We start from the raw sequence: 27136 nt of genomic DNA, 5'->3' as shown, positions 1-27136 counted from the left end.
CCCAAGTCAGGTCCTCTGCAAAGCAGTAAGGGCTCTTCATTGCTGAGCCATCTCGCCAGCTTGTGAAAGAGTTCTTAAACGCTGATAAGCTGTTCCGGCTTTGGGTATGAAGTGTCTCCCAAGAAGGCTCATGTGTTAAAGGCTTGCTTTGCAGTCAGCAGTGCTATGGGGAGTGACTGGATCACGGGAACACTAACCTCATTCGATGTATGCTCCCATGAGGAATGAATAGATGAATAGGCTATGGAGCATGATTCATGAATATCTCCTTCATGACTTCAACTTCTCTTCCCTGTCCCAAGCTATTCACTGAACTCTCAGATTATGACTAGCCCCAACAAGGTTTCCCATACTCTGGCATGGGCATGGACTTCAGGGGTCTGTCTATGACAAGTAGTGACGGCACCGCCCTCACCCAGGCAGGAACAGAGGGGTAAAAGGTCTGCAGACGCAGCTGGATCAGGCTGTGCTGAGATCCCCACTCCCACGCCCTTGGACAGGGCAGTGGACACAAGCAGATAACAGCCCATCCACCTTGCCTGGATTGGCCAAGCAGGCTAAGATCTCATGAGGTTTCTCTGGGCGCGATGCCCTCTGGGCTTCTACACCACATCTATACCATGTTAGGTTTCTCTGGCAAGATTGCCGCAAGAGCTTAAAGCGAACTGTTGGGCAGGGGCCAGGGCCTTTCCAGCTCCCCAGCAGTGGCTCATGGCTTCAGCTCCTCTGAAATTCTTCTGGCTACATTCTCAACCCTGCACCCCCGAAGTAGCCATGTTTACTCCAGCCCTTATTTCTCCCGACAGCCTCAATGCCTAGGAGAGGTCTGGACATATGGTAGAACCTCCAGCGAACTTGACATTGTGTGAGTGAGGAGTGAACAGCTCCATGGAGACAGGGAGAAAGGTGGTAACTCATTTCGGGGCTCTTGCACCTCAGCTTGTCAAGGTGTCTCCCCGTGTCGATGGGGCTCGTGTGGGGTCACAGGTAAAACTTCTCTCCTGGGGAGATCACGCCAAAAAATGGCAGACTGGGGTCTGGGGTGGCCGAGCAGTGCAAAGCACATTCACTCTGTCATGGCATTATTGAATTACCATACCCAGCCAGGAAAGGATAATTCTGCATTTCCAGAGAAGTCTGAATTTCAGAGTGGTGAGGCAATGTGTATAGTAGGGTCCGGTCGGTCACACAGTAACAAAGCGGTGTTTGAGCTGCAAGTTGTTACCCCACGGCCCATGTACTCCCATTACAGATAGGAACAGGAAGGAGAGAGACATAGACAAGAGCACTGAGTTCAGACAGATCTGCTGCAATGCCCAACCCCACCTAGATACATGTGTGTGTGCACATCACACACATACACAGATATCACATACAGACACCACACAGGTACAGAGAGATACCACACATAGACATACTTACACACAGATGCCACACACACACACACACAAACACATACAAGCACTCAGAGACACACATACACAAAGAGACACACATACAGAAACATACGCACACAGACACTACACACACAAAGACACACACAGACACAGACACTCATACAGAGACACAGACACATGCACAAACACAGAGATATTACAAACATATGCAGATCACACACACACACACACACACACACACACACACACACACACACACATCAGCACATGTATACCGCTGTCCTCCTCCCAAGCTGACAGCCTCCTTGAGGACATGGGGCTTCTGTCAGAGCTCACTGAAACCATCCATCAGCAGCGAGGGGTGGAGGACCCAGGTGAGCGGCGGCGCATGGTCCAGCTAGGGGCCTCCTCCAGCTGTGGCCTTTGCCTCTTTGCTACTGGCCAGCCTCACTGGCTGCTGTGCAGAGGGGCGGGGCCTCTGGTATAAATAGCAGATGGAGCATTCTCCCTGGGGAGAGTTAACCCTTCCTGCTCTGTGGGAGAAGGTAAGGCAGTTGGAGCTGGAGCTTCCTCAGAGAACTCAGAGGCAGCTCACCTGGAAACAAGCCCTGGGAACCAGCGGCTTAGCTTCCCCTCGGTGAGAGGCTGTGAGAACTTCAACACCTCAGCCCATCGGAGCAGAAGCTGCCATGACACAAGACGCCCCGGTGAGCAGACAAGGACAAGCGCGGGTGGAGAGGAGGGGAGCGGCTCGGAGAGGGTGACTTTCCCACTAAGGTCTCACAGCTATTCCCTGACAGAACAGGACCTAACAGCCACGCTCCTCCCCGACTGGCCCAGCCAGATGTGCAAGCCAGATGCACAGGAGGAGAAAGGGGACGCGAGACAATGAAGTGTGTTTCAGGGCCTTCCCTGTGGTCCTGCCTCCACGGACCAAGCATCTCCAGGAGATTGCTCTCGGTCTAACTCTGGGGCAGGGGCTGAGCTCCTGGAAAGGCAAGAGGCAGGCGGAGGAGCAGGACTCTGAAGCAGGACGGGGGGCCACAGATCCAGGCTGACACTGCATGTGGTGGGTCGGGGCGTGGGCCTCGCTGGTCAAGGCCACGCTTCCCCCTGGCCTATTTTCATCTTTCTTTTTCAGCTTCGAGAGCTTTCCTGAAACAGCTTTTCCGGAGGAGGATGCTGGCAGCGTGGGAGGGAGGAAGGGTCCTTTTTTTTTTTCACCTTCCCCCAAAGCAAGCTGGTCCTGAGCAAGATGCCCCCTTCCCCATCTCCCTCCACAGCCTCCATCCCCAGAGAAGAAAGTGGCTGCTCCCTACCACCCCACACTGCTCCAGGACCCCCTCATACCCCCAGGGCTCACCGATATTGGGGTGCTTCAGCAAGCGGCAGATGCGGGCCTCACGCTCCAGCTTCTGGTGATCTGAAATACAGATTCCCACGTAAATCCCAGAGAAGTTAGACTCCCACCCTGCCCCTGTTGTTCTTACCTCCCAGGGTGGCCCCAGGCACTGGACAAGGTGGCCTATGTATCAGGGCTTCTGAGTTCCCAGACAGGGTGGTGAGAGGGAGCTAGATGAGTCTCTCTCCCTCTCTAGGCCTCAGTATCCAGGACTCTTCATGGACTGCCTTCTCCAACCCCCTCTTGTATGGCGAGGCCCAATCACCTGGAGGTCTGGAGCCCTGATACAACTCCCTGTAGCTCCTCCAGGCCTGCCTTCAAACCCTAGCTCCAGGCAGATGAACTTCAGAGTTTTCCCTTCCTAGTTCCCCTCTGGGAGCCACCAGTTCACTGGCAGGGACACCATATCACCAGCCATTGCTCGATCCTACCTTCCCTTAATGTCATTGGTTTCTAGAAGCCCACCCTGACTTTAAGCCTATAGGGACCGTCCTCTGGGCTCCAGAGGGAGAGGCAACATCTTCATGTCTTATAGAACCTACATCCTTGGGCAGGGTCTCTGTTGTACCACCTGCATGTACTTGAATGCCTGGTACATGTTAGTTATTCAAGAAATCACCAAATGAATGGATGGATGGATGGATGGATGGATGGATGGGTGGGTGGGTGGGTCGGTGAATGGATGGGTAGATGGATGGGTGGGTGGGGTGGGTGGGTGGATGGATGGATGGATAGGTGGGTGGATGGATGGATGGATAGTGGGTGGATGGATGGGTGGATAGATGGATGGATGGGTGGGGTGGGTAGGTGGAAGGATAGGTGGGTGGGTGGGTGAGTGGATGGATGGATGGATAGGTGGGTGGGTAGGTGGGTGGATGGATGGATGGATGGATGGATGGATGGATGGATGGATGGATGACACAAGCTTCCTACAGTAGTTTTCTTCAGAAGAGCTGTACCCCAGCAGTCCCTCCATTTCATAGGACACTAGAACCAGGGACAGACATCTCTAAAGACTTACAGGGTAGAATTTGGTGTGTCTCTCCCTTGTGGCTGGCCCAGAGCTGCTCACCTGCCTGCCAAGACCACTGTCCAAGACCCCCTGTCTCCCAGACACCTGCAAGAGCTTGTTGAAGCTCTGCATCCTGTGTGGTTTCTGCCTCAGGCTGCTGGGAACAATCGTGGCCACCACCCCAGTCAGTGCCCATTTCACAGATAAGGACACCTGGCCCAAGTCGGTGGCAGTCTTGGGGCTGCAGTGGCCCTTGTACATTCTTCAATTCCCTTTGTGCTGTGTCTTCCACACTTCAGTAGTTAATGCTTGAGTTAAATATTTAAAGGGAAATTGCTAGCAAATGTGGAACAGAGGTTTAGCATCTCTTGTCCAAAACGCTTAGAACCTGGGACCAAAAGTGTTCGAGATTTGGGGTTTGGGAATATCTGCATATACATAATGAGTTGTCTTGGAAAAGGGATCATAGTCTAACCGCAGAGTGTATGCATGTTTATGCATGTGAGGCATACATATATACACTCCAAGGGTAATTTGACTTCAGTACATGTACTGCCAAAGTTGGCACCTAAAGGTAATTTTATATGACATTTTTTCATGGTGTTGTGCATAAAACCCAGTTTTTCCTGGTGTGGAATGTTCAACTTACTGGATTACATCCATCCTCAGAGTTTGGATTTTCTTGGAGACTCTCAACCTGTATTTACTTGATGCCAGGCACAGGGCAGAGCATTTGTGCACCTTTCAAGCAATCCTTAGGGGACACTGTCATTTTTTTCTGGCTTCACAGAGGAAGGAGGCACTAAGGACCTAGTGTGACTGGAGTTGGATTTTAAACCTTCTGTTGTACTGTTCTCTGGAACCCAACTCAGAACTACCAATTCTGCCTGCCTGTGCCCTGATTGGAAGTTGGGGCTTATAGAAGGACACTCATATTACATACAGTCCAAGGCTGACCCAGGACTAAAACCTGACCATAGCATGGTCCCTCCAGAACAGGTGAGGATGGAGAAAGCCCTTCTTTCCTCAGCTCCCTCCACTAGATCAATTGCTAGCTGCCCTCTGCGGACTGCAGAAGCCAAGATCAATGCTACAATGTGCCTTCACCATCAGCAAAGCAATTAAGTTCAATTCTGGTTGATAGGCTCAGCTCCCCAGATGAAAACCTGCTGCAGGCTGCGGGAACTGGGGATGGGGTGCAAAGCCAGACTAGCTCCACACACCCTCTTCTCCCTCCCTCCCAGCCTCCTTCAACATCCTCAGGCACGGAATGCTGATTCCTGGGCAGAGGAGGAGACCCCAACAAGTCCCCTGCTCCATGTGCATTTCACTTTCTCCCACAGCAGAACCAGAGATCTTCAGAGGCAAGGTCCAGACTATCAGAAGGAATGGGACCTTCTGGCCCAGGCATTCAGAGGGAGAAGGTACAAGGCTAAATCCGGAATTGTGCATGAGATGACCCAGGAATGCAGACCCACTGGTAAACTATACGGGGGTGCGGCAAAACACTGGTCACAAACCCATCAACTCTGTCTGGTTACTAGACCTCCTTGCTGGAACTGCGAAATCCTCGTTTTTTAAGACTCTGATGCCAGCTGCAGGCATGATACAGCTGCCCTGCCTGATGACTTTCCCCGTTAGCCACACCCATCTGCTGCGTGGGAACAGAATGGTGTGCAGGATTTCCTAGCCCCGTTTGCAAAGTTTTCATTTGCTCATGCACTGAGACGCTCAGGTGCTATTGGGCCATGTCCTCTGGACTGTTCTTGCTCTGCTGGGTATAGGAAGAGAAAGTGAGACCTGGTGATAAAGGGGTAGTCCTTTCTTCAACGTCACTGATCAAGGCAGCCAAGCCCTTTCAGAATTTAGAGCTTAGAGCTCTGAGGACCTCACTCTGGCGGTGAAGGGTTTTTTTTTTTTTTTTTTTTTTTTTCCTTTTGGGGGTATAAATAAGACCTGCTCTTCCTGGGTGTCCAACAGACTAACGGCTTCCCAATGTGTTTACGATCCAACCCAAGGCCCTAACTATCATATTAGCCACAAAGCCCAATCACACTGACCTCTTTCTGGCCTGGCATACACCATGCTTCTTTTTGTTTATTTGTTTTGTTTTGTTTGTTTGTTTTTCAAGACAGGGTTTCTCTGTGTAACAGCTCTAGCTGTCCTGGAACTCCCTCTGTAGACCAGGCTGGCCTCGAACTCACAGAGATCCTCCTGCCTCTGCCTCCTGAGTGCTGGGATTAAAGGCGTGCGCCACCACTGCCCGGCTCTACTGTGCTTCTCAGGACCTTTGACTTGCTGTGCTCCCGTCCTAGAGTGTCCTCCCTGGGCTTTCTTCTGCTGCTTTCCTCCTCCCCAGACAGATCCCAGCCCAAAGTCGCTTCCTCAGCTGCCGTTTCTAAGAGTGTCCCTCTGCCTGTCACTTCCCCATCACCAGGCCTGACCTTCCTTTTAGACAGTCTCTCTATGCTATAGCCCTGGCTGTCCTAGAGCTCACTATATAGACCAGGCTGGTCTCGAACGTGGACCACCATACCCGTCTGATTTTCTTGGTAACAACTCCTCAGTTCTTCACTCTACCTAGTCTATAGGTGTGCTTCATGTCTCATCCCCAAGAAAGCAGGCCCAGTGGGAACACAGCCTTGTCCACTGGTTACCGCCAAGTTCCAGGGGCCTAGCCTGGGACTTCTGAGAGGTTTGTCCAAACTCCTAGTACAGGCAAGCGGCGGAGCTGCGTGTCAGTTCCCGCTAATACCTGCACCGATCATCAATTAGCACATGACTCAGTCCCAGCCCACGGTGATGAGGCATCCAAGGAACACACCCTGCCGGGTACCTGAGAACATGGCCCCTAATACCCACGATGACACCTTTGGGGACCTTCATCCCACCTTGGTTGGGTCATCCTCGGGGTAGTGAGGCCAAATTGGAGACAGACTAGTCCCAGGAGGCAGACAGTCCCCGTAAGGCCAGGCAGGGCCAGAGCCATCCAAGCACACAGAACACAGGGTTTTGCCTTAGAGAGGCTGGGCTCCTGCCAACGGGTGAACACGGGTTTGTGGCAGGAGGGACGAAGAATGGAGGAGGGTACTGGGGACAGAAAAGGCCCCTCCTCCCCATCCTGAGGTATGAGAGAAATAATCAGAAGAGCAGAGGTGCCGGGAGAGAGAGTGTGTGGGTAAGACAGACTCATGGGACCCCAAAGCCTCCGGAGGGCTCTGTAGTAGGCGCCTCAATGAAGCTCAGAGATGGCTCTTGAGCCTGTGCCGTGAGTCTGAGCCTCAAGCCTGAGAAGACCCCCTGACCACTGCACCAACCACATCCTTGTGCCCAGAGTCCCTAGGAGGTCCATAGAGCACCTGGCAGGCTCTGACCCAGAGCACAGGGCTGGCATCTACTCTGCCAGGACATTTGCTGTCCAGGAGCCTCGCTGAGACAATTCAACCCCAGGAGGAAGCAAGCTCAGGCAGTTAGTTGCATTTTGTTTTTAAGACTGGGACTGGGGACCAGCGGGGATGTGAACAGGCAACGTTTTTATGTTTCATTTTATTTGCTTGTGGTTTCTTTGAATGACACCACGAAGGTTTTGTTCCTAAGAACTAATTTTAAAATACATATAAAAATATCTCCCGGAGTCGGGAACTACTTGCTTGCTAGAAGAGGCCTTGCGTGCGGGGTGCGGGGTGTGCTAGGGGAAAGCAGGGCTTGCCGGGGAGGAGCGGATAGAAGAAGCCCTGGGTGGGTCCAGCCCCCGCTGAGAGCAGCAGGAAGTCATCCCAAAGAGTCAGCAGGAGACGTTTAGAGAATAGTGTCATCTGTGACAGCTTTAGAGCCCCCTGTGGAGGCGAGTGACACACAGAGACCTGCTAAAGGAGTCTGCTCCCCTCCCTGCCCGGGGAGAGGGCTGGCAGGCGGCGGTGGCGGCAGGCGTGGAGAGAGTTACCTCATGCCGCTCCCTGTGCCTAGCCTCGGGTTACTTTCCTCCTGCCAGGAGGTCAAGGTGTCCACAGGCGGTCAGAAAGAGAAAGCCTAGGGAGTAGCTGCCTGACACAAACAGGGAGAGTCTTCCCTGTCCAGGAATGCTTAGTCACCACCTTCCCGAACAGGAGTGATGGTCTCTGTCTCTCTACGCACGTCCCCTGAGATGGTGGGTGGTCCGGTGATCCAAGAACCGGCAGCATCCAACCTGATGCTGCTCCCTTCTCACCTTCCTTCCCGATGCTCCTCTCGAGGGCAAAACTTGACCTGGCAGGACCCTAACCCGGGGTTCTCGACCTGGGGGTCGCGACCCCTCTGGGGTTAGCCTGACCCTTTCCTGGGGGGGGTCGCCTAGGACTATCAGAAAACACGGGTATTTACATTGTGGTTCATAACAGTCGCAAAATTACAGTGATGAAGTAGCAACGTACGTAACTATGGATGAGGGTCACCACAGCATGAGGAGCTGTATTAAAGGGTCTCAGCAGTAGGAAGGTTGAGGACCACTGCTCTGTCTCCTATCTCCAGGCTCTCTCGGGAACTGAGGTACAACTAGGCCCATAGAAACAGAAGGCTGCTCCAGGCCTGTCAACAGGAAGCAGCACCCTAGACGGACTTCCTGCCCACCTGGTTCCTCGCCTCCGGCTCCGGCTCCAACTCCAGGCCTTCCGCAGGCCTGGCCTTTTTACCCTAGGCCTGCCAGCTGGGGACCCTCAGAGCCTCTCCTCCTTGCGGGATGCAGAGAAGTAAGTAAACCGAGCATCGTGGGCCAGACAGCAGGGCTGGGGACAAAAGGTAGCAGCCACAGGCCAGTCCGGAGCTTGCTGGGAGGCCCACAGAGAGCAGCACGAACGCCCTGTACGGCATTCACAGAACCTTCCTAAGCCGTGCACCTGCTGGGCCCTCGTCCAGACTCAGCCGCGGCCTACCAAACACTTAGACGCTTGACTTCTCTCCAGTGATTCTGCACCCATCTCACCCAACGGAATTCTGCTCACGCCAGCCTTCAAGGCATCTGCTTGGGGTGGATGTTGGCTTTGCCATCACCCACTACTGTCCTAGACACACAGGAATGACCAGGAGTCTTCTGGGCAGAGTTCTCAAACTCCAGTGCCCCCGGGCATCTTATTATTTATTTATTTATTTATTTATTTATTTATTTATTTATTTTTGATTTTTTTTTTCCGGTTTTTCGAGACAGGGTTTCTCTGTGTAGCTTTGCGCCTTTCCTGGATCTCACTTGGTAGCCCAGGCTGGCCTCGAACTCACAGAGATCCGCCTGGCTCTGCCTCCCAAGTGCTGGGATTCAAGGCGTGCGCCACCACTGCCCAGCTTCCCGGGCATCTTATTAAGGTGCCAGTTTGACCGTTTGGAGCCTGAATGGGGGCCATTTCCCAGGGAAGCCTGCTGCTGCTGCTGCTGCTGCGGCGGCGGCGGCGGCGGCGGCGGCGGCGACTGGCCAGGATCATTTTAAGGTTGGGGGTGGGCGCTAAAGTCCCTACGGCTTCTGAAGCCAGAATTGGCTGGATGTCCTTTTCAAAAGCAGGCCACACCTCAGAGCACCTATTCAAAAACCAGGCTGGTGGGAGCAGAGCCACGGACAGAGCTCTGCCAGCACAGAGGCCTGGCCAGGGTGCTGTCCTGGGTGCTGAGCACAGAGCAGTGGCTGAGTCCCGGCCGCTCTGTCGGGACTCACGGTCACCACGACCCAGGGATTGAACAAGGAGCCAAAGTGGTGAGCAGAATGAAGTGAGCCAGGGGAAGGCTCCGTGGAAATAAGAAACAGTAGCAAGAGAAAAAATGGAGACTGAGGGGAAGGCAAGGAGACTGCTCTGAGGATGTGACCCTGAGTAGAGATCTGCAAGGAGAAAAAAAGGGCTGCCCGTAAAAGGAGCCAGGCTAAACACTCAGGTAGAGATACAGCAAAGGCTGGGAGACCAAGGGGGAGGGAGTACCCCTGAGGGCTCGACCTACCTGGGAGACCCTGTAACCTCTAGCCTGGATTCCCTGAGGAAAGGGTCTATTCTCATCACGCTCTCAGAAGGCAGAGCCTCCCAGCCTGCCAACGGCGTCTTCCAGAGGTCAAGCTCAGAGTTCGGGGCTAGGGCAAGAACGATGGCAGAGTAGGGGAGCTGGCCGTGGGCGGGCAGCGCAGAACCTACCTCTGGCCGAGAGCTTCTTGGTGTTGATAATCTTGGCAGCATACTCCTGGCCAGCCAGCACCTTCACACACCTGCGCACCACGGAGAAAGCTCCCCTGGAGGATAGAGAACAACATCATACAGTGAGGGAGCCTGAGAGCTGTGTCCCCAGGCCACCAAGAGCTCCTGGACCTATATGGTACTCCCAGACCTATATGGTATTCCCGTGCCTATATGGTACTCCTGTACCTATATGGTACTCCTGTACCTATATGGTATTCCCGTGCCTATATGGTACTCCTGTACCTCTATGGTACTTCCGTGCCTATATGGTACTCCTGTACCTCTATGATACTTCTGTGCCTATATGGTACAGCCATACCATACAGGAAGGGCCACCTATGTCACAAGAGCTGAGGACCTGGCTTAAGGTCGCATTGGTCAGGAAGATCAAGAGAGGGGCCCAAATCCTTGGCCTCATGCAAGCTGAGCCTTCCGGTTCTATAAAAGTTAGGTCACCAAGTTATAAAACGTTAGAAGCCTGGAGTGAGAACCACAGAATCTAGGTCTCTGAGAATCTTCAGAGCTTTGTTCTTTGAGCAAGTAATACATCACATAGCTCCGAGTTCAAAAGAAGTAAATATGTAGACCCCGAAATGTCTAGCCTCCACTCCCAGGTCCCAGCCTGTGCAGGGTCCTCTCCACCAGGGCCTCTGTTGCTGGGGCCTGGAGTCCCTCCTTGTAGATCCTCCCCTCACACAGCACAGGTAGGGATATCGTGCTGTTTTCTCCTTTCTGCAGTTAACTTTGGTTTTCCTTTGAGACAGGGTCTGACCACGTAGACCAGGTTGGCCAAGAACTCAGATCCACCTTCCTCTGCCTCCCAAGTGCTGGGATTAAAGTCATGAATCACCACACTCAATGCAGTTAATGTATTTTGAAGGCCCTCTTTCATAAATGGCTCTTCATTACATAATACATATGACTGTCCTATAGCCTAGTGGCTTGGCCAGTTTCCTCACTGAAGTCCCCTATTGAAAGGCAGCCGGGTTAGGGTCAGTCTCTAGCTATTAGAAACAACACCCCAATGACCCTGTATGTGTGCATTAGAATTGATTTAATCCTAGCACCCTGGAGACAGAAGCAAGCAGATCTCTCCCTCTCCCTCTCCCTCTCCCTCTCCCTCTCCCTCTCCCTCGCTCTCTCGCTCTTAGTTCAAGACTGAGTTCAAGGGCAGCTTGATATACCTAGTGTATTCCAGGACAGCCAGGGCTGCATAGAGAAACCCTGTGTCAAAAAAACAAAAACAAACAACAACCAAAAAAAAACATTGCATTTTCTATGCATGCCTGAGTCTATGGGATAAGCCCTATGTACTGGTGGGTTTTGGTTGATAATGAAGCTGTTGAAAATGAACTTATTTTCCAAATAGTATGTGTTATGGGTTGAATCTGAAATGTCCCCACAGACCTGTGTCTTGATTTCTGTTCCCCAGCTGCTGGCACTGTTTGGGGAGGCTGTGGAACTGTTGGAAAGTTAGGTGTGGTTAGCAGAAGTAGGTCTCTAGGGCCCAGTCTTTGGAGGGTCCACCTAGCTTTGGATGCAGCCTTCTTCTCTTCCTCTTCTTCTTTTTGGTTTTTTGAGACAGGGTTTCTTTTTATAACAGTCTGTCCTGGAACTTGGTCATTCTGAAGATCAGGCTGGCCTTGAACCCACAGAGATCCATCAGCCTCTGCCTCCCTAGTGGTAGGATCAAAGGTGTGTTCCACCCATCCTGGCTGTTCTCTGCTTCTTGATCTGTCATGATGTGAACAGACTGTCATGTGCTGCTACTTCCACGAACTAAGCCGCTCTGCCTTGTCAAAGCACTGAAACCCTCTGAAACCGAGAGCCAAGGTAAATCTTTCTCCCTGAAGTTGCTTCTGTCAGGTAATTTTGCCATAGGCATACAAAAAAATCACTAATATAATATATATACGTGTGTGTGTGTGTGTGTGTGTGTGTGTGTGTGTGTGTGTGTGTGTGTGTGTTTGTGGGGACCAATTTTCTCTGCCTTTGTTAATATGGTGTGTTACCAAGCTTTTTTGTATTTGCTGGTAAGAGGGGTAGGAAATGCCTATTTGGTGCAGATTCAGTTTTGTATGTATGTGTGTGCTGCATGCACGTGAGTGTGCTGAGCCATGTGCTTGTACAAGCACTACGGAGGCCAGGGCAGGATGTCAGGTGACTCCTACCACTCTTTGCCTTATTGCCTTGAGATACGGTCTTTCACTGAACTGGGAAGTGGCCATTTCAGCTACTCTGGCTGTCCATCAAATTCAGGATCCTCCTGCGTCTGTGCCCCCCAGTGCTGGGACTCAAGGCGCATGCATCCGCGTTTGGCTCCTTGTTTCAAAAGAGTTTGAGCAGAGAACCAAAGAAAACTAGTTTGAGGGCTGGATCTGAGCTTGAGCCACCATTTTTCATGGCGCTTCGTGAAGGCCATCTTGTCAACCACACTCACACCACGGAAGAGACTTGTAAGGGGTGTCACCATCATCCCTGTCCTCACACGAGTGACCAGAAGAGAGAGCCTAGGAAGACTTCTTAGATGCAAGCGTGCTACTATCGTGTGAATCATCCAGACACAGTGCAAAACCATAGTTCAGAGGCCTCCGGTGTGGAGTGGAGATCAGGATGCTGAGCGCCAGTGCTCAGCTCCGTGTAGATTGCTCAAGTTCACACTGCAGATCACAAACAGAGCTGCACCCAGGCCTCAAACATTTGCACATGTGGGTTTTTAACGCCTACACTGAGTACCCATCAAACTTCCTATTGACCATGTTCAGCTCCCAATAGCCTGCAAACTTCCACCCCCACACCTAAGATGATGAGCATGCCCATGCCACAAGATGATTAGATGACTCCTGTGAACCCTGTTGTCTGGAAAGCCGCGTCATAATCTCTCTTCTTGCCATTAACATGTGAAGCAGGAGCAATTGCTAGTGGACCCCGAGGAAGCCTTCGGTCCGGCGCAGACCCCAGATGAGCACACTCTAGCCAGCTCAACCCAGGGCAGCGAAAAGTAAGTGGGTGGGAAGTGACAGAGGAGGACAAGGAAGAAAGGAATGGCTAGAATCACATGTATACTGAAGGCCTCACACAGTAACAGGTCTTCCCTGGGATGTTTAGCTCCACCTGTTCTTTACCAGTAAGGAAGCAGAGACCCCAGTCACTTCCCTGAGACACTGCCTCTACTACAGCCCCTCCACTGTACCCCACAAAGGCCCCATATAGGGAAAGTTCACTTGCTATTAGCCGACCCCCACAATACTGGCCACCAAATAAAGGTGGCTTCTTGTATGGCAACCAATCCTTGTGCTGTCTGTATCCTTGTTGAGTGTCTGACAAGTCAGTTACGGTGCCATCTGGAGTTAGGGCAGATCTACAGGTTAAGGGCTCCATTCTGCAACACCATGCCCTTCCTTCAGATGCTAGCTGTAGGAAGCGGTTCCCCAGGCTGCCCATATTCCTGTACCACTTTGCCAACAATGGGAAGTTCTTACTGCTGTTCTCAAATTGGAGGGTTTTCTATGGTAGCTCAGAGAACTCAGGAAAACATGTCTGCTGGTTTGTTATACAATATCAGGCATGGTGAAGAATACAGATGAGCAGCTGGATAGGGGAACAGAGGCCAAAGCCTGGGAGATGTGGGCACAGCTCGACGCCCCCTGGAACTGAGATGTGATACTCTGCTGCCACTTGGATGTGTTCACTGTCCCAGATGTGACCTTGCCCCTGCCTGTAGGGTCTTTGTGAGGACTTCATCATGTAATTGTGACCAGTCACTAACTTGATTTCCAGTCCTCTCACCTCCCCAGAGAGTGAAGAATGAGGCTGAAGGTTCCAAGCATCCAATTAGTGCTTGGTTTTTTCTGATGGCCACCTCCATACAGAAACCCGCAATGAGTCACCCCATAAGAGCCAAAGATGTTTCTAGCACCTGGAAATCCCAGGGGAATTAAGAGTTTTTGTGTCGGGAACTGGGATTGGAGATCAAATATGAGAACAAAAAAAAAAAATGCTCCAGTTGCCCCTATTACTCAGGAAATTGCAAGAGTTTTAGGAGCCCTGCACCAAAAGCCAGATAAGAAGACTGAAAGTGTATCGTATTCTCTCAGTCTTATGATCCCACCCCACCCGTGACCTGGCCCTTGTGGGGGCTGCTTACCCACTTTCTTGTCTCCCCCACCCACTATGAGTTCCTATGTCTAGCACTTAGTCCCCAACACTCAGCATCCGGAACCTAGCATCTAGCACTTGGAACCCAGTGTCGAGTGCCACTAACTAGCACCTCCATAAACAGAACTTGCAAGACCAGATAGTGATTTTAAACAACAGGGAAGGGAGCAGAAATGAAGCAGGAAGGAGGATTTCAGTCAGGAGCGCTGGGGACAGAAACAGGCATTTGAAGACAAGGAGACAACTGATATTTCAGAGGCATCCATCTTACCTAGGTAGGGGAACGGGCCTGAAAGCCATTACTAGGTTCCTGCCCAGCTATAGACCTTGATTCCCGTGAGGCCTTAAAGGGGAAGTGTTTCAGTAGCCTCACTCATCTGGGAAGGAGCAGCCTAGAGACGGTAGGGCCTAGCCTTGTTCACCGGTACCAGGCCCACGGTGGGTTCACAGCTAGACCTTCTTAGTGTGAGTCCGGTGGATGCAATCAATTCAATTGCAACATTCACAGGGTGGGGGGAGGGAGGGAGGGAGGGAGAGAGAGAGATTAACTCTCTCCTCTGCAGGCAGTTATTTCCTGTCCTATTTCATAGCACACCTCCTGGAATCAGCATTGATGGGGCTCTGAATGGACCCTGCAGGAAGCTTCATGGAACCCAAGGAGCAGGGGCCTAGGAGCTCCCTCTGCTGAACCAGACCAGCCCCCCTCACTGAACAGGAGCAGCACAGCTTTCCTGTGAGCTGGGGGTTGCTACCCAGGGACACCGAGCCCCCGAAGGACATCCTGAGCACACTGCCTAGAGATGCACAGCCTTCCTCGGGTACCCAGAGGAGGTACTTCCTGAGTCAGGACCCAGCTCCTGACCCCAGGATACAGATACTCTCAAGCCCAGGTACTGCTGGAGTCCTTTTGATCCCACAGCAACCTGAAGAAATCAGAGCCACACTTCACAGATCCAGAAACCGCAGCCTCAAGTGAGAAGGAATGTTTCTATGGAGGCAGTGAAGAGAACTCAGGGCACTTCAGCCTTTCCTCCTGGTTCCATTAAAGGCAGGGGAGTGGAGTCTTCAAGAGTTGGGCCTCTAGCTCACAGAGGTTCCCTCCAGGCTGGCCCCTCTTGACCATGAGACTCTGAACTTAGCCTCTGATTCTCTTTCTCCCCTAAGGAGAGCAGTGGCAATCCCACTCTGGGTGCTCAGAACATGTAGCCCAGGACTAGGACCACAGCGCACAGAGCACAGTAGAGGATGAATGGGGTTCCGTCTGCGCAGAGGAAGGCTCCCTTCCTGTCACGCTGGGGGAATCAGACATGACAGACTAGGCCAGAGTCAGGGAGCCAAACCAAGAGTGAGGGAGGCAGCCAGGCTGCAGCTCTCTCTGCAACTGCTGCAGCTTTCATCTTTGGTTTAGAAAAAGCACGCCTGTTCATTCTCAACCTGCGTGAGAAGTGACCACAGCCCGGAAGCCTTGGCCAATGGAAGAGCCGACCCACCCGCTCCTCCCAGGCAGGGCTCTGAGCGGAGCGGAGGCCAGCAGGTGAGTAGGCAGGCCAAGGCCTAGCAATGGAAAGGCAGCAGAACCGGGAGCATCAAGAAGGCCAAGATGGAGAAGGGAGGGGGAAGAAGTGATCCCAGAGGAGGAAGAGGGCCTGCTGGAGTGGGGTGGTGGGGAGGACTTGACCTGTGAAAGTGTTTCTGATTGGGGGGGGGGGGAGGGTGTTTCCTTAGCCCAAGGACAAGACTGTTCTGGGTGTGTGTGCAGTCAGTGCTCCGGGTGTAGAGGGAGGGAGAGGCAGTGTTCCTGGGTGCAAAGGGGGAAAAGTGGAATGTTGCTCCCAGGTACGAGGGGACAGATGCTAATAATCACCTGGCTCTAGCTGGGTCTGTGCTGCCATGAGGTCCTAGGTATGAGAGAGCACAGGTGTGTCACCCTCAGAATTTACCCATGTCGTCAAGAGATAAAGTTGGGGAGAGGGATGTGTATGAGACACAGAGAGAGCAGGCATCCGATCTCAGCAGGGACTTTCGGGTCTCAGCCATTTTGGAGAATGTAGGCAGAGGTGGGCCCCACGGGCTTCCGTTTCCTCACTGGTGGCACAGAGGCCTGTCTGACTTCAGTACTGTAGCCTAGTCAATGGCTCCTGCCCGTCCTGCCTTGGCGAACGCAGTCCTAAGCAAGAGCGGTCCAACCCCGAGTTCAAATTCCCATCGTTGTTCAGCCCCTGACTAACAAGTGATGTCATCTTGGTCTGTCTGCCTCCTCCCCCGTAAACTGTGGACAATAGAGTCCCCACCCTGAGCAGTTGCTTCAAGGATTCGATTCGATAATGAGGCAGACAATGTGTTCGGCAGAGTCCCTGGAGTATAGTAAATGCTCAAGAAAGGATGCCTTGTATGGGCATCATTACATTCAAGAGGATAAAAACAGCCGCGTCGGGGAAACGAAATGGACCCTGTCAGCTGAGCTTGGGGAAAAGGGGGGGGGGGCGCTGGCAGAGGGGGAAGGGGCCTCTCCCTAGGGCTAAGGAGTCTCTCCTGAGTGTATGCGCCAGGAGTGAACGTGAGCAGGCAAGGAGGCCCCACCCAGCAGCACCATGCAGACAGCATGAACAGCATGAGGACGGAGCAAAGTGGGTCCACCGCTGAGAATGCGGGAACGTGCTAATGGGCTGTGAAGAGCGGACTCTCGCACCGGGGAAATTGTTTTCTGGCTGACTAGCAGGGCTGGTGCCCTGGTGTCCTGGGTGTGGCTGGCTGGCCCGCTACAGGTGCCCATAGCCTGGAACCCCTTGAAGGGTTGCCATGGCAGCCGCGGCGGGGGGGGGGGCAGCGCCAAGGGCACTAGATGGGAAATGAGAAGTCCAGAATCGTCGCCCGGCTTGGTTACAAGCTGGCTTATCCTGGTGGGCCTCGGTTTCCCTATGTGAGAGAGGGGTATGATGAATCCTAGCCCTACTTCCTCCTGGACACCCCAAGACAGGTCACTTCACCTGCCTTCACAGCTCCTCTGGGTCTCAGCAGAGAGGAGCGTTTCTGCGTGGGGACTTTCTGGGTAGAACTCCTCAGGAACTTGCCCTGCCCTCTGCACCCTCGGAGTCTGCTCGTCTGGCATCCTTACAGTCCTCGGGACTTCCCTCCATTGACTGCTTTCCTAAATACCCCTCCCCCCGACAAAGTAAAACCACCGTCCTCTCAACTCAGCAGCCTGGTTGCCTGATTCCCCCTTCCTCCATGCTGCCAAACTTCCAGAACAAATGTCCGACATCCGCTGCCTCGTCTTCCCACCTCCTACACTCCGGGAACCCACCGCAATCTGGTCACCGCCCCCAAGGCTCCATGGAAGAAATGCGTGTGCCAGGCTCGCCCACCCAGTGCCTCCCCTTCCCCCAGCCCTGGCAGCACCCCCTAGGCCTAATCTGCCTCGCCTGCCTCACCCTCTGGGGACTTACTTGATACCCTGAACGCATGACTTTGTGGTTCATCCTCAACTGCAACACTCCCTTCTGCCCATTGCCTGCCAATGGCCACTCCCTGTTCCCTCTGCGTCTCTCCTCTTGTTACTTCCTCTCCGTCCTGCAGGGCTATTAGCTGGGCCGCCAGGAAGGCTCTAGGCTTTGATGAGCCCATTTACAATGTCATTAAAATGATTCTGTGTCTGTGATGCTCTAGGCCAAGACTGCTTTCTTCTTCAACTTCACAAAGGAGCCTGTGACTCCTGCGAAGAGCTGGATCCACTCTAGCCATCACTCCAAGAGATCTGTACACACGGGCTCCTCCTGCCTTTAGAATCCTAGTCCCATCCTTTGAGCTCTTCATTCTCCGGCTCGGATGCTAGCCACATGGCAGGTGTCTTCCAACTGGTCGCTCCCCCCAAACCTCCCTCTGTTAAGATCTGCGAACCTTCTGCCTCTTTGGGTCAAGCTGAGGTGATCTCAGAAGGATCCCGACCCAGTAGAGATGGACCTGCTATCTGGGGTAGGATTTGAACCTGCTCCTATTGTTCTCCTAGGCAATCTGATCTGACTGCCCAGGACGTGGAACTCAGAGCAGGTGTGGTTAAAACATCTACAGGATGACAAAGAGCTAAGGTCGGCCACCTGAGCGGTGTTACCTGTTAGACCACAGTGTGGGACCCACGTGGCTATCGGGGGAGCTGGCATGCCCAGTATATCTTACTACAAAGGTCAATAGATGAAGAAACTGAGGCCAACCAGGAGGAGGTGGTGGCACATGCCTTTAATCCCAGAACTCGGGAAGCAGAGGCAGCCGGATCTCTGTGAGTTCGAGGCCAGCCTGGTCTACAAAGCGAGTTCTAGGATAGGCTCCAAAGCTACACAGAGAAACCCTGTCTCAAAAAACAAAAACAGAAAAAGAAAGCAAGAAAGAAACCAAGGTAGAGAAAACTTGGACCAGGCCTCTGACTCTGGCCATTGCTTTTCAATATTCCCCACGGTTGGGGTGGGAGAGAGCCACTGGCTTTAGCGCCATGGCTATGCTTTAATTCTGTGAGAAATGGGCAAGATTCCACGTGTGAGAAAAAGAGAGCAGTGTGCAGGGAGGGCGGCCATGGCTTAGACAAGCATCCCCCAGCTCTCAAGATCATTAGAAAGCTGTGGCCAGCAGAGTCCGTTTGGAAGCAAAAGGGAAATCTTATATGAGGTGTTTTCCAGCTCTCAGCCCTGGGCCATCATCTTAAGCAGATCCTTCCTGCCGGTGACACTGATGGTGGATGAAGTGATGCCCGAGCCCTCTTTTTCTTTTCGTTCTCTTCAGGCAACGCTGTCCTTCCTTAATAATGAGCGAGCAAAACTGAGCTATGCCAGTTCCAGATGAGAGGCAAACTGCTGAGGGGAGATAGGGCTGGGCCCAGGATGCCCTGGCCTTCCTGTCTCCACGGCACCTCTGTGAACAGATGGCCACATGCCACAGCATCATACGACCAGAACATCCCAGGACCTGCTACCGAAACCTCGCCTCCCTCCTCCTGTCCCCGGCGGCGGCGCACCGCCCACTCCCGGGCTCCAGAAGATGCTGTGGGGACGAGCTGTCCTGCAACCCCGCCCCCCCCCCCAGCTCCAACGCCAACCCAGCAGAAGTCTCTCGGAGGACACAGAAGGCCTCAGAACCGGAAGATTCTGTTTGTTGAAGAGAACATTGAATCAACAGAAGTTCCAACATATTCCCTGTTTTGGTCGCACATGCCTTTTCTTGAATGGGTTACAAAAAGGAAAAATAGGGAAAAAAAATGTGTGTGTGTGTGTGTGTGTGTGTGTGTGTGTGTGTGTGTGTGTGTGTGTGTGTACTCAGTGCCTAGGGGCCAAGCCAGAATTGGACAAAGCAGGGGAAAGGCAAAGAGGCATCCTTGTCCACTACCTCTTCTGACTTGGTCTTCCCTTGCCATGGTGTACACACCTCCAGAGACTTGCTCCAGTGTCAGAGAGGCTCTGGGGGCAGAGAGCCATGCCCTGGAGTAAGACGAGGCTGGAAAGCCCAGTTCTGTGAGTCACTGACCTTCTGGGCCAGAGTTCCTATCCACAGAGCAACAGCACCAGGCGCTGGGTTATTCTCAACAAAATGGAGAGTATCGCAGCCCCGCCGCCACCACCGCGGTCCCCCAGATCATTCTTACAAGCATTGCTCCTAAGTGAGGGCAGGGGTGCTGGTTAGGAAGGTGCCAGGAAGGCCAAGGGCTGTGAACAGGGGCTCGCCTATCTGCCTTAGTGCCTTCTCCAGAGACTGTTGGCACCAGGCGCAGTTCTGATCCTTGGAAAGTTCTCTCTGGTGTTAAGATCAAATCTGCCCGTCTTTCTCTGCACATTCTGACACTCTGTCCTCTGTGACCCCTAAGTCCCTCACCAGCCAGGAAGAGAGGCCGAGTCCTAAAGAGAGCTCTGTGACCTGTTCAAGTTCCCCCACAACTCAGTACTTGACTTGGCCTCCAGACCCCCCACCCCCTGCCAGCCTCCCCCTCTACGGACACAGGTCCTCATAGGACCTAGCATCTGGACCTTTGGGAATGGGCTCTGCAGACCAGAGAAGAGGGGGACCCCATGTGCCCCCTGAGGAGGATGTGTACCACTGACTTTCCTCACAGACTTCGCCCGAGCTGCACTGTGACTGGGAGCATATTCATGCCCTCTTCCTTCTGAAGAGTTTTCATTCAGCCTCCAGCCCCCAGTGCCACCTCCTCAGGGCATCCTCTCCAGGACCCCTGCTCCTCACAGGCAGAGCCTCAAGTCTCACAGGTCCTGTTTGTGCTCCTAGTCCGTATTCAGCTGCATTTTCAGGACTGGAGGTTGGGGTAACTATCCCTTTGTCTTCGTTGTTGTTGTTTGGTATTTCGAGACAAGGTGTCACTGTGCAGCCTTGGCTGATCTGGAACTCATTATGTAGGTCAAGTTGGCTCGAACTCATAGAGATCCACCTGCCTCTCTGTCTTCCGGGTGCTGGGATTACCGCCATGTGCCACCACAGCCAGCACCCGTCTAAATAATCAGTCCGGAAGAGATTGAGCTTTGGCTCTGTGCCAGATTGGGCACCCCATGAGGGCAGAGACCATGTGAGTCCTGCGTGTTGACACATGATGAGCACAAACCAAGTTGGGGGGCAGAAACAGACATGTGGAAATGGCCACAAGAATCACAGATAAATCCCTCCTTTATATGACCCCAAGGTATCAAGGCCCTCAATATTCTATGGCTCCGTAAGTCTCGGGGGCCTTATAGCACCCCCTGATACTATGTGTAGCCATGTACACCAATGATCTAGAGCGCCAGGGCTGGGGCTCAGCGGGGTGGGCGGCACTTGGCTTGCCTGAAGTGGGCTTTTCCTAACAGACAGTTCATGGGAATGATCATAAGATGGCAGGCCTTGGGCAGTGTGCATCCAGGGACACTGTGAGCGAGGGCAGAAGGTTTGTCCAGAGACAGGAAGTGGGAGAGAAAGAGGCAGACCAGAGAAATAGAAAGAGATATGTGGGGAGACAGAGAGTCCTGAAACCCAACCGGTGCCACCTTGCTGTTCCTGCCTTGAAGGTGGATCCATACTATACGTTCTGTGCCAGCGCACACACATACACGCGAGAATGTGTGTGTGTGTGTGTGTGTGTGTGTGTGTGTGTGCGCGCGCGCGTGCACATGCGCGTGCACACACACTCACGTGCATTAGCCCAGAGGGCTGCCCTCACACCACACAGAGGGCTGCAGCTCCAGGCTGCAGGGGCTGCTGACAGCAGAGTCGCTGTGCTTTGGAGGGAGGGAGGAGGCTTGGAGAGTGTCAGTGTGTCTCAGCCTGTGTGGGGGCGCCGGTGTGGGGGTGGAGGGCTGCGGCATGCACCAGAACATGTGCCTGCTTGCTGCTCTGATGTTGCCGAGAAGCCGGGGAAGGCTGGCCCTCTCTCTCCCTGCCGTCCAGGACCTGTCTCCCCGTCTCCCATCCTTTGGCCTCCAACCTCTCTCACTGCAGCCTCAGACAGACCACCACCCTCCAGGAGGCGCCTCCATCTGTGCAGTGCATGGACAGTCTCCACAGCCCCCCCAGGGTGGGAGCACAGGATCTGAGGGAGGCCACAGAGGGTGTTTCGGACATCTCCAGAGATAGGACCCCCATTTTACTGATGGTAAAGTGAGAGCGTGCAAAGAACAAGTGATTCACCCAAGGTAGCCTAGTAAACTCAAGGCCGAATTGTGGCCAGAAAATGAACCCCAGCTCATCATTATCCCCCCTCACTGCCCCCTGCCACCACCACCAAGACCACGCTGCCCTTTGCCCCTGGCGCATGGGCAAGAGGAAAGCTCTTGCACAGATACAGCACCCGATGGAGCCTTGCACAGCAACCTCCCATGGTCAAGGCAACTGTCCCTAGAGCTTTCCTGCCACCTCCTTAGTCTGCTCATCTGTAAAATGGATCCATGAGCCCTGCCCACTTCCCTCGGGCATAAGCTAATGGACAGGAAGGTACCATGAGACCCAGCGAGGCTGCGAGAAGGACTTGGGTGCAGAATGACCCTGACTCTAGGTGGGGCTCTGGTGCCTTAGTGTTCTCTCACCATGACAGTGCCCATTTTTCTTCCAGTTCTGCAGGGAAAGGGAAAATGGCCGAGCACATGCTACAGGGCGTTGGAGCTTGAGTCCCAACAAGGCCTTGTACATCGAGCACCTAGAAACCGGATGCAGGGAGCTGCCTCCAAGCCAGGCCACCACCCCCAGGTCAGTCCACCCGAGCATGGTGCAGGATGGAAAGCCATGGAGAAAGGGCTTTGTGCTCAGGGGCCAGCCCCCAAGTCCCTGTCAACCTGTGGCCACCCACACTCCCACCAGCCTCTCCTCCCCTGCACTGCCTGAGTCAACTTCAGATCCCTGTTTCTAGAGAGAAAAGAGTGGGCTGAGCTCTCTCTCCTCCTCCCCCCCTCCCTCAAGTAAAATCTCCTCTTGAGGTTCCTTCTGTCCAGAGCAGCAATTGTAAGACTCACAGAGCAAGGCTCTGCCTCGTTAACCTCTGCAGGTCGGGGCCGATGGAGGCCTGGGGAGACCTGGCTGGAGGAGGCTTCCTACCCCAGCGTCTGCCTAAGCTCTCTAGGGCATTCCTTGCCTGTCTCTACCCCCCTCCACCACTACCCACTTCCTGCCTTTCTATTGATTCTGGATATCAGAGAAGGCTGAGGGAGTGGAAGAGAACTCTGGGGGCCACCCTGGCCCACCCTGGCGTACCCTGGCACTGCCGCCCACTCCAAGCAAGGGTTTCCATTTCTTTCATCCCAGGGAGGAAGAGGGGAGTGAGCTCATCTCTGGGTCCCTAGAAACAACCCCATCTTAACCCGTTAGGGGACCCAGAAATCAACTTCTGAGCTTCTCTGAATGTATGTGCTTCAGTGCCCGGGTATAGAGGGGCTCTTCAGTCTGGTAGCATCTAGAAGTTCCAGAAACCCCTGTTCAAGGCTTTATCCAGGCAGGGGAGGGAATCTCTGCTCACACCCTAGGCTCCCGAAGGCCGCTGGTGACAAGCCAGTCTTCACTAGGCAGAATGCCAGGAAGTCTTTGTGGAGTGCTAGACCTCTTCTACGCTGTGGCAATCTGAGCCCTGACAGGGGTTAACCAAAGTCTCTTTTTAGGTAACCAGCTGGTTGTGTGGACAGAGTTCTGGGTGGGGGGTTCAGCATCCGGGTAGCCACACAGTGTCCTAGCTAGAAGGCACAGGATCGCCAACTGAAGGATGAACTCTGCAGACAGACAGACTTCTTCATTGCTTCCGTCACGGAAGAAGAGCCCAAGGAGACCTTGACCAACATTTCCCCTCAACAGGATACTCTCTACACAAAGGTTAAACATTGAGAAGGCTCTGCCTCCTCCTCTAGGCTCGCCCGATCCTGAAGGATAACAACCACCCCAGCTGTCCTGCCAGAGACCCACTGTGTGTCAGCCAAGCTTGAGGCTGTGTCTTCACACACCATCTGCACAATCTTCACAGCCCTTTACAGCTCCAGCTTGCAGGTCAGAAAGAGTGGCAGCCCACCCAATGTCGCAGAGCTAAGGGTCACGTGGGGCAGCCCCTCCCTGAACATCCACACCTCGGTTCAGACCAAGGCTAAGGTGCAGAGGAAACGCCATCGGACTCGCCCTCCACGGGGCACCCTGGCCTGTGTTACTCAAACACCCGAGCCACACAGCCGGCCCAACACAACCTCTTCTCCTTGACCCGAGTGCAAGCCCATGCACAGTCTCCTAAGGTCCCACATGCTCTGACCCTGCATGCAACATTTTATAGGTTTATGCATTTTTCTAGGGAATATCTATTTAGGCTTCCACCAGATTCCTGGAGGAATAAATGACCTAAAAAAAGGTTAAGAGCACCAATAGTTCTGGAAGGAAGAGGTCTGAAATTGATTGGACAAGGGCCTGGGCATCCCTGCCACTCTTGGTTTTCCTGCCATGGCTGTACCACTGTTCCTGGTCCCTTAAAATTCTGCCCCTACCCTAGCACCCTCTTAGCATCCAGGCAGGCAGAGGGGCTGAGAAGGCCAATCAGGCAAATGAGCTCGGTACTAATGATCCTCCATCTCTTCTCAGGGCAAATGAGCACTTGGTGTAACTCTGATCCCTGGAATCACATCTCAACTCCATTTCATTGTGCTCTGTGACGCAGTCCCTGCCAGAACCAGCTGGAGTGGCTCCTGAAAGGCAGCTTCTGTCTATTCAGGAAATCCTTAGGCTCCAGGTGCACACTAGACATACTTTGGAAAGGGGTCCCAGATAAAGTTAAGAGACCTTCCTCCAGAGCAGCCTTGAAAATTGTATTCCTGCCCCCCCATCTGCCCCCCAACACAAAGACACACAGAACAGCAGGAAGTCTGGAGACAAACGTGAACACACATTAGCACAAGGGAGTTAGGTTATGTGTAGGTGTCTGGATAATCTAAGTGTGTGTGTGTGTGTGTGTGTGTGTGTGTGTGTGTGTGTGTGTGTTCAGGGGCTATGCTTATACACAGCCATAGGTCTACCTCCCACACATATGCAGACACCAGCATAAGCTCATACATGCCTACAGCACCCACACACCCACATGAGCCCATGAGTCCAGGCAGGCCTCACACAGGCGTGTGCACACACACACACACACACACACACACACACACACACACACACACTTCCTGTACATATTCCTCAAGCTACATGCACACTCAAGAACATTTTGTCCACATTTCTTATCTGTGACCTTATAAACCTTATATACACACTCATGTTCACTGATATTCACGCAGCTCTGTCCTGCCACACATGTGCACACAGATGCATGTCCAAATTTTCGCTGCAGTCTAACCAGGAGCATCCCTTGCATAACTGCACACACACACACACACACACACACACACACACACACACACACACCACACACACACACATCCTTGCAGGGCCCACTGACATTTTTAGGCTTTCCACACAAATGACACACTTGCACATCTCTCCGTGGCTTGCTTGCTCCAGTATTTGCATGCCTTTTCAGTTCACACTGTGCCCAGCGTCAGTTCTTATACAACTCCATCTGCTCCCCATGGAAGTCATATATAGCTTCTCCTCAAAAATGTTCACTGGTACATGCATCTCCAGGTCTCACCCTGGCACACATCTGTCCACAGGGCCCCTGGTCTCATATCCCTACTGCTACAACTGGGGCCCCACAGGGCTGGTGCGGGCACTTCTGCGTCCGTGGGGGCACCCTGCCAAACTGCTCCCCAACTCCTGATGCATCCAGGACCCCCATAAGCCCCGCCGGGAACATCTAGAAACCTGCCCTTATATCTGTAGCCTGCTGATCTACCCCAGGGAACCTTTCTCTTGTTGGCTTCCCCACCCTTCCCTCAACATCAGGCACATCACGATGGGTAACTTTGCCAAAGGACCACTGTTTCTAGTGCACAGCCTGCTGCCACAGTGGCGGCATCCCCCCCCCCCCCCCATCAGCTTGCTGATTGTTCCTCCCCTCCTCCCAACACCACAATCTCTTTCACGTTAACCCCTTCGGTACCGGAGCCCTTGCTCCTGGTAGGGAACTTGGGAAGGGGGAAGGGATGTGACACTCTGCACGGTGTCTAAAGTCAGGATCTCCAGGTGGGTGATGGTGAACTCTCTGTCACTACAGGCATCCAAGTTCAACTACAGAAAAAGATTCCAGTCCGGACCCAGCCAAGTGGGGAAAAAAAATCCCTTTAAAATCCCAAGTTTCTAAGAATCTTTGGGCACCCAGGTCATGTGTACTTATGTACATAGTTGTGTGCATATACCGTCAATCTGTTACCCTTTCAACACACACACACACACACACACACACACACACACACACACCGAGGCTGGATGGGCACATAAATGTGTCAACGCCTGACTCTGGACACTCTGTGCACACACAGTGCCCCCAAATCATGCAGGACACCTCCCTCTGCATGCACCAGAGAGCTCTAGTCACACAGGCACACGCCCCCTGCCCCAGAGGCTGATCCCCCCCATGCCCTCCAAGACTCCCTGAGGTGTGACTCACTTTCCCAGTTCTTCAAAGAGCTGGTACTCTTCTGTGAATCGGGTGCAGGTGATGGTGGCCATCCTTGCACCGGGCAAGCAGGCAGGCAGGCAGGCGAGGCTTTAGGCTGAGATCTAGGACTGGGACGCTGCTGCTCTGCTCCCAGAACTAGGGGCCCGCTCGCCTGCCCGTGCTCCTGAGTGCAAATGGAGAGCCGGCTTGACTGACGAGCTTGGGGCTTCTGAGCAGGGCACTGTGGCTGCTCACAGCCTCGCGAGCCTTCGTCAGCATCCAGGTCCCCATGGCAACCACCTCCGAAACGCCCTGTTCCCGTTGCCCCGGTAACTGCCTCCCCAACACCTGCCTGCCTTCCACTTCAAAACCTGCTCCTGTGTTGCCCTGGCACCCCCCCCCATACACAATCCTGCAGGACTGAGTGGGCCCAGGAGCAAGTGGACCCTGTTTTCCCAGGGTGACATGCTGAGGGGGATGGAGAAGGGGAAGAGAACAAACTTAGTCCACAAGTGATCTTCTCTCTTCCTTCCTCCCCCACCTCCAACTATAGGGCCCTTTTTAACAGACGGGATGGGATTAAGTGGGGCAAAGAGGCAGTTGCTATGGTAACGGCTAGTGGGTGCCACATTCTGGGATGGTCCTTGAGAAAGACAGGATGTAGTTACCCTGGCAACTTCATCTCCTCTAGAGAGACAGGTATTGCCCCGTTGCCCTGGCAACAGCTGGGTTCTAAGGTTTACAGGGGAATGATGGCTAATTCATCTCTCTCTCTCCTTCCCTTCCCCCGGTTCCTCTGCTCCCTCTGGAAACTGGTCTGGTTGACTTGGCCTCTGCCTCTGTCCTTATTTTGCTCCTGCTCTCTCTGCTTTTTAGCCCCTGTGTGTATCACACTGTCACTCTAGCTCGGGGAAGAAGTACAGAGCAGACGCAGGACTCTGGCTCTGGCTTGCCTTTTCACCCCTGCTT

General features: G+C 53.3%; 1 protein-coding gene and 1 long non-coding RNA gene across 3 annotated transcripts in view; one reads left to right on the top strand and one right to left on the bottom strand.

The window, feature by feature from the left end:
• The window catches only part of Camk2a (calcium/calmodulin dependent protein kinase II alpha), a 62741-nt gene extending 36301 nt beyond the window's left edge, over positions 1-26440 (bottom strand). Inside the window, 3 exon segments of the mRNA XM_028890118.2 lie at positions 2761-2820; positions 9952-10046; positions 26177-26440. Coding sequence (XP_028745951.1) covers positions 2761-2820; positions 9952-10046; positions 26177-26238 — 217 coding nt within the window. The 5' untranslated portion in view covers positions 26239-26440.
• On the top strand, positions 11661-20069 carry LOC119086275. Of its 2 annotated transcripts, XR_005089523.1 has the most exons (4): positions 11661-11826; positions 12900-12994; positions 14742-15685; positions 18922-20069. It is a non-coding gene; the product is annotated as an uncharacterized LOC119086275 (long non-coding RNA). The 2 variants fall into 2 exon arrangements; XR_005089522.1 differs by lacking the exon at positions 18922-20069 and having other exon boundaries at positions 14742-16614.
• Positions 26441-27136: the final 696 nt, after the last annotated feature.

This window comes from Peromyscus leucopus, chromosome 19 (assembly GCF_004664715.2).
Source record: "Peromyscus leucopus breed LL Stock chromosome 19, UCI_PerLeu_2.1, whole genome shotgun sequence".
In the NCBI taxonomy this organism is placed as follows: Eukaryota; Metazoa; Chordata; class Mammalia; order Rodentia; family Cricetidae; genus Peromyscus; species Peromyscus leucopus.
Note: the sequence above shows the minus strand (reverse complement) of the source record. Positions and strands in the feature narration are given on the sequence as shown.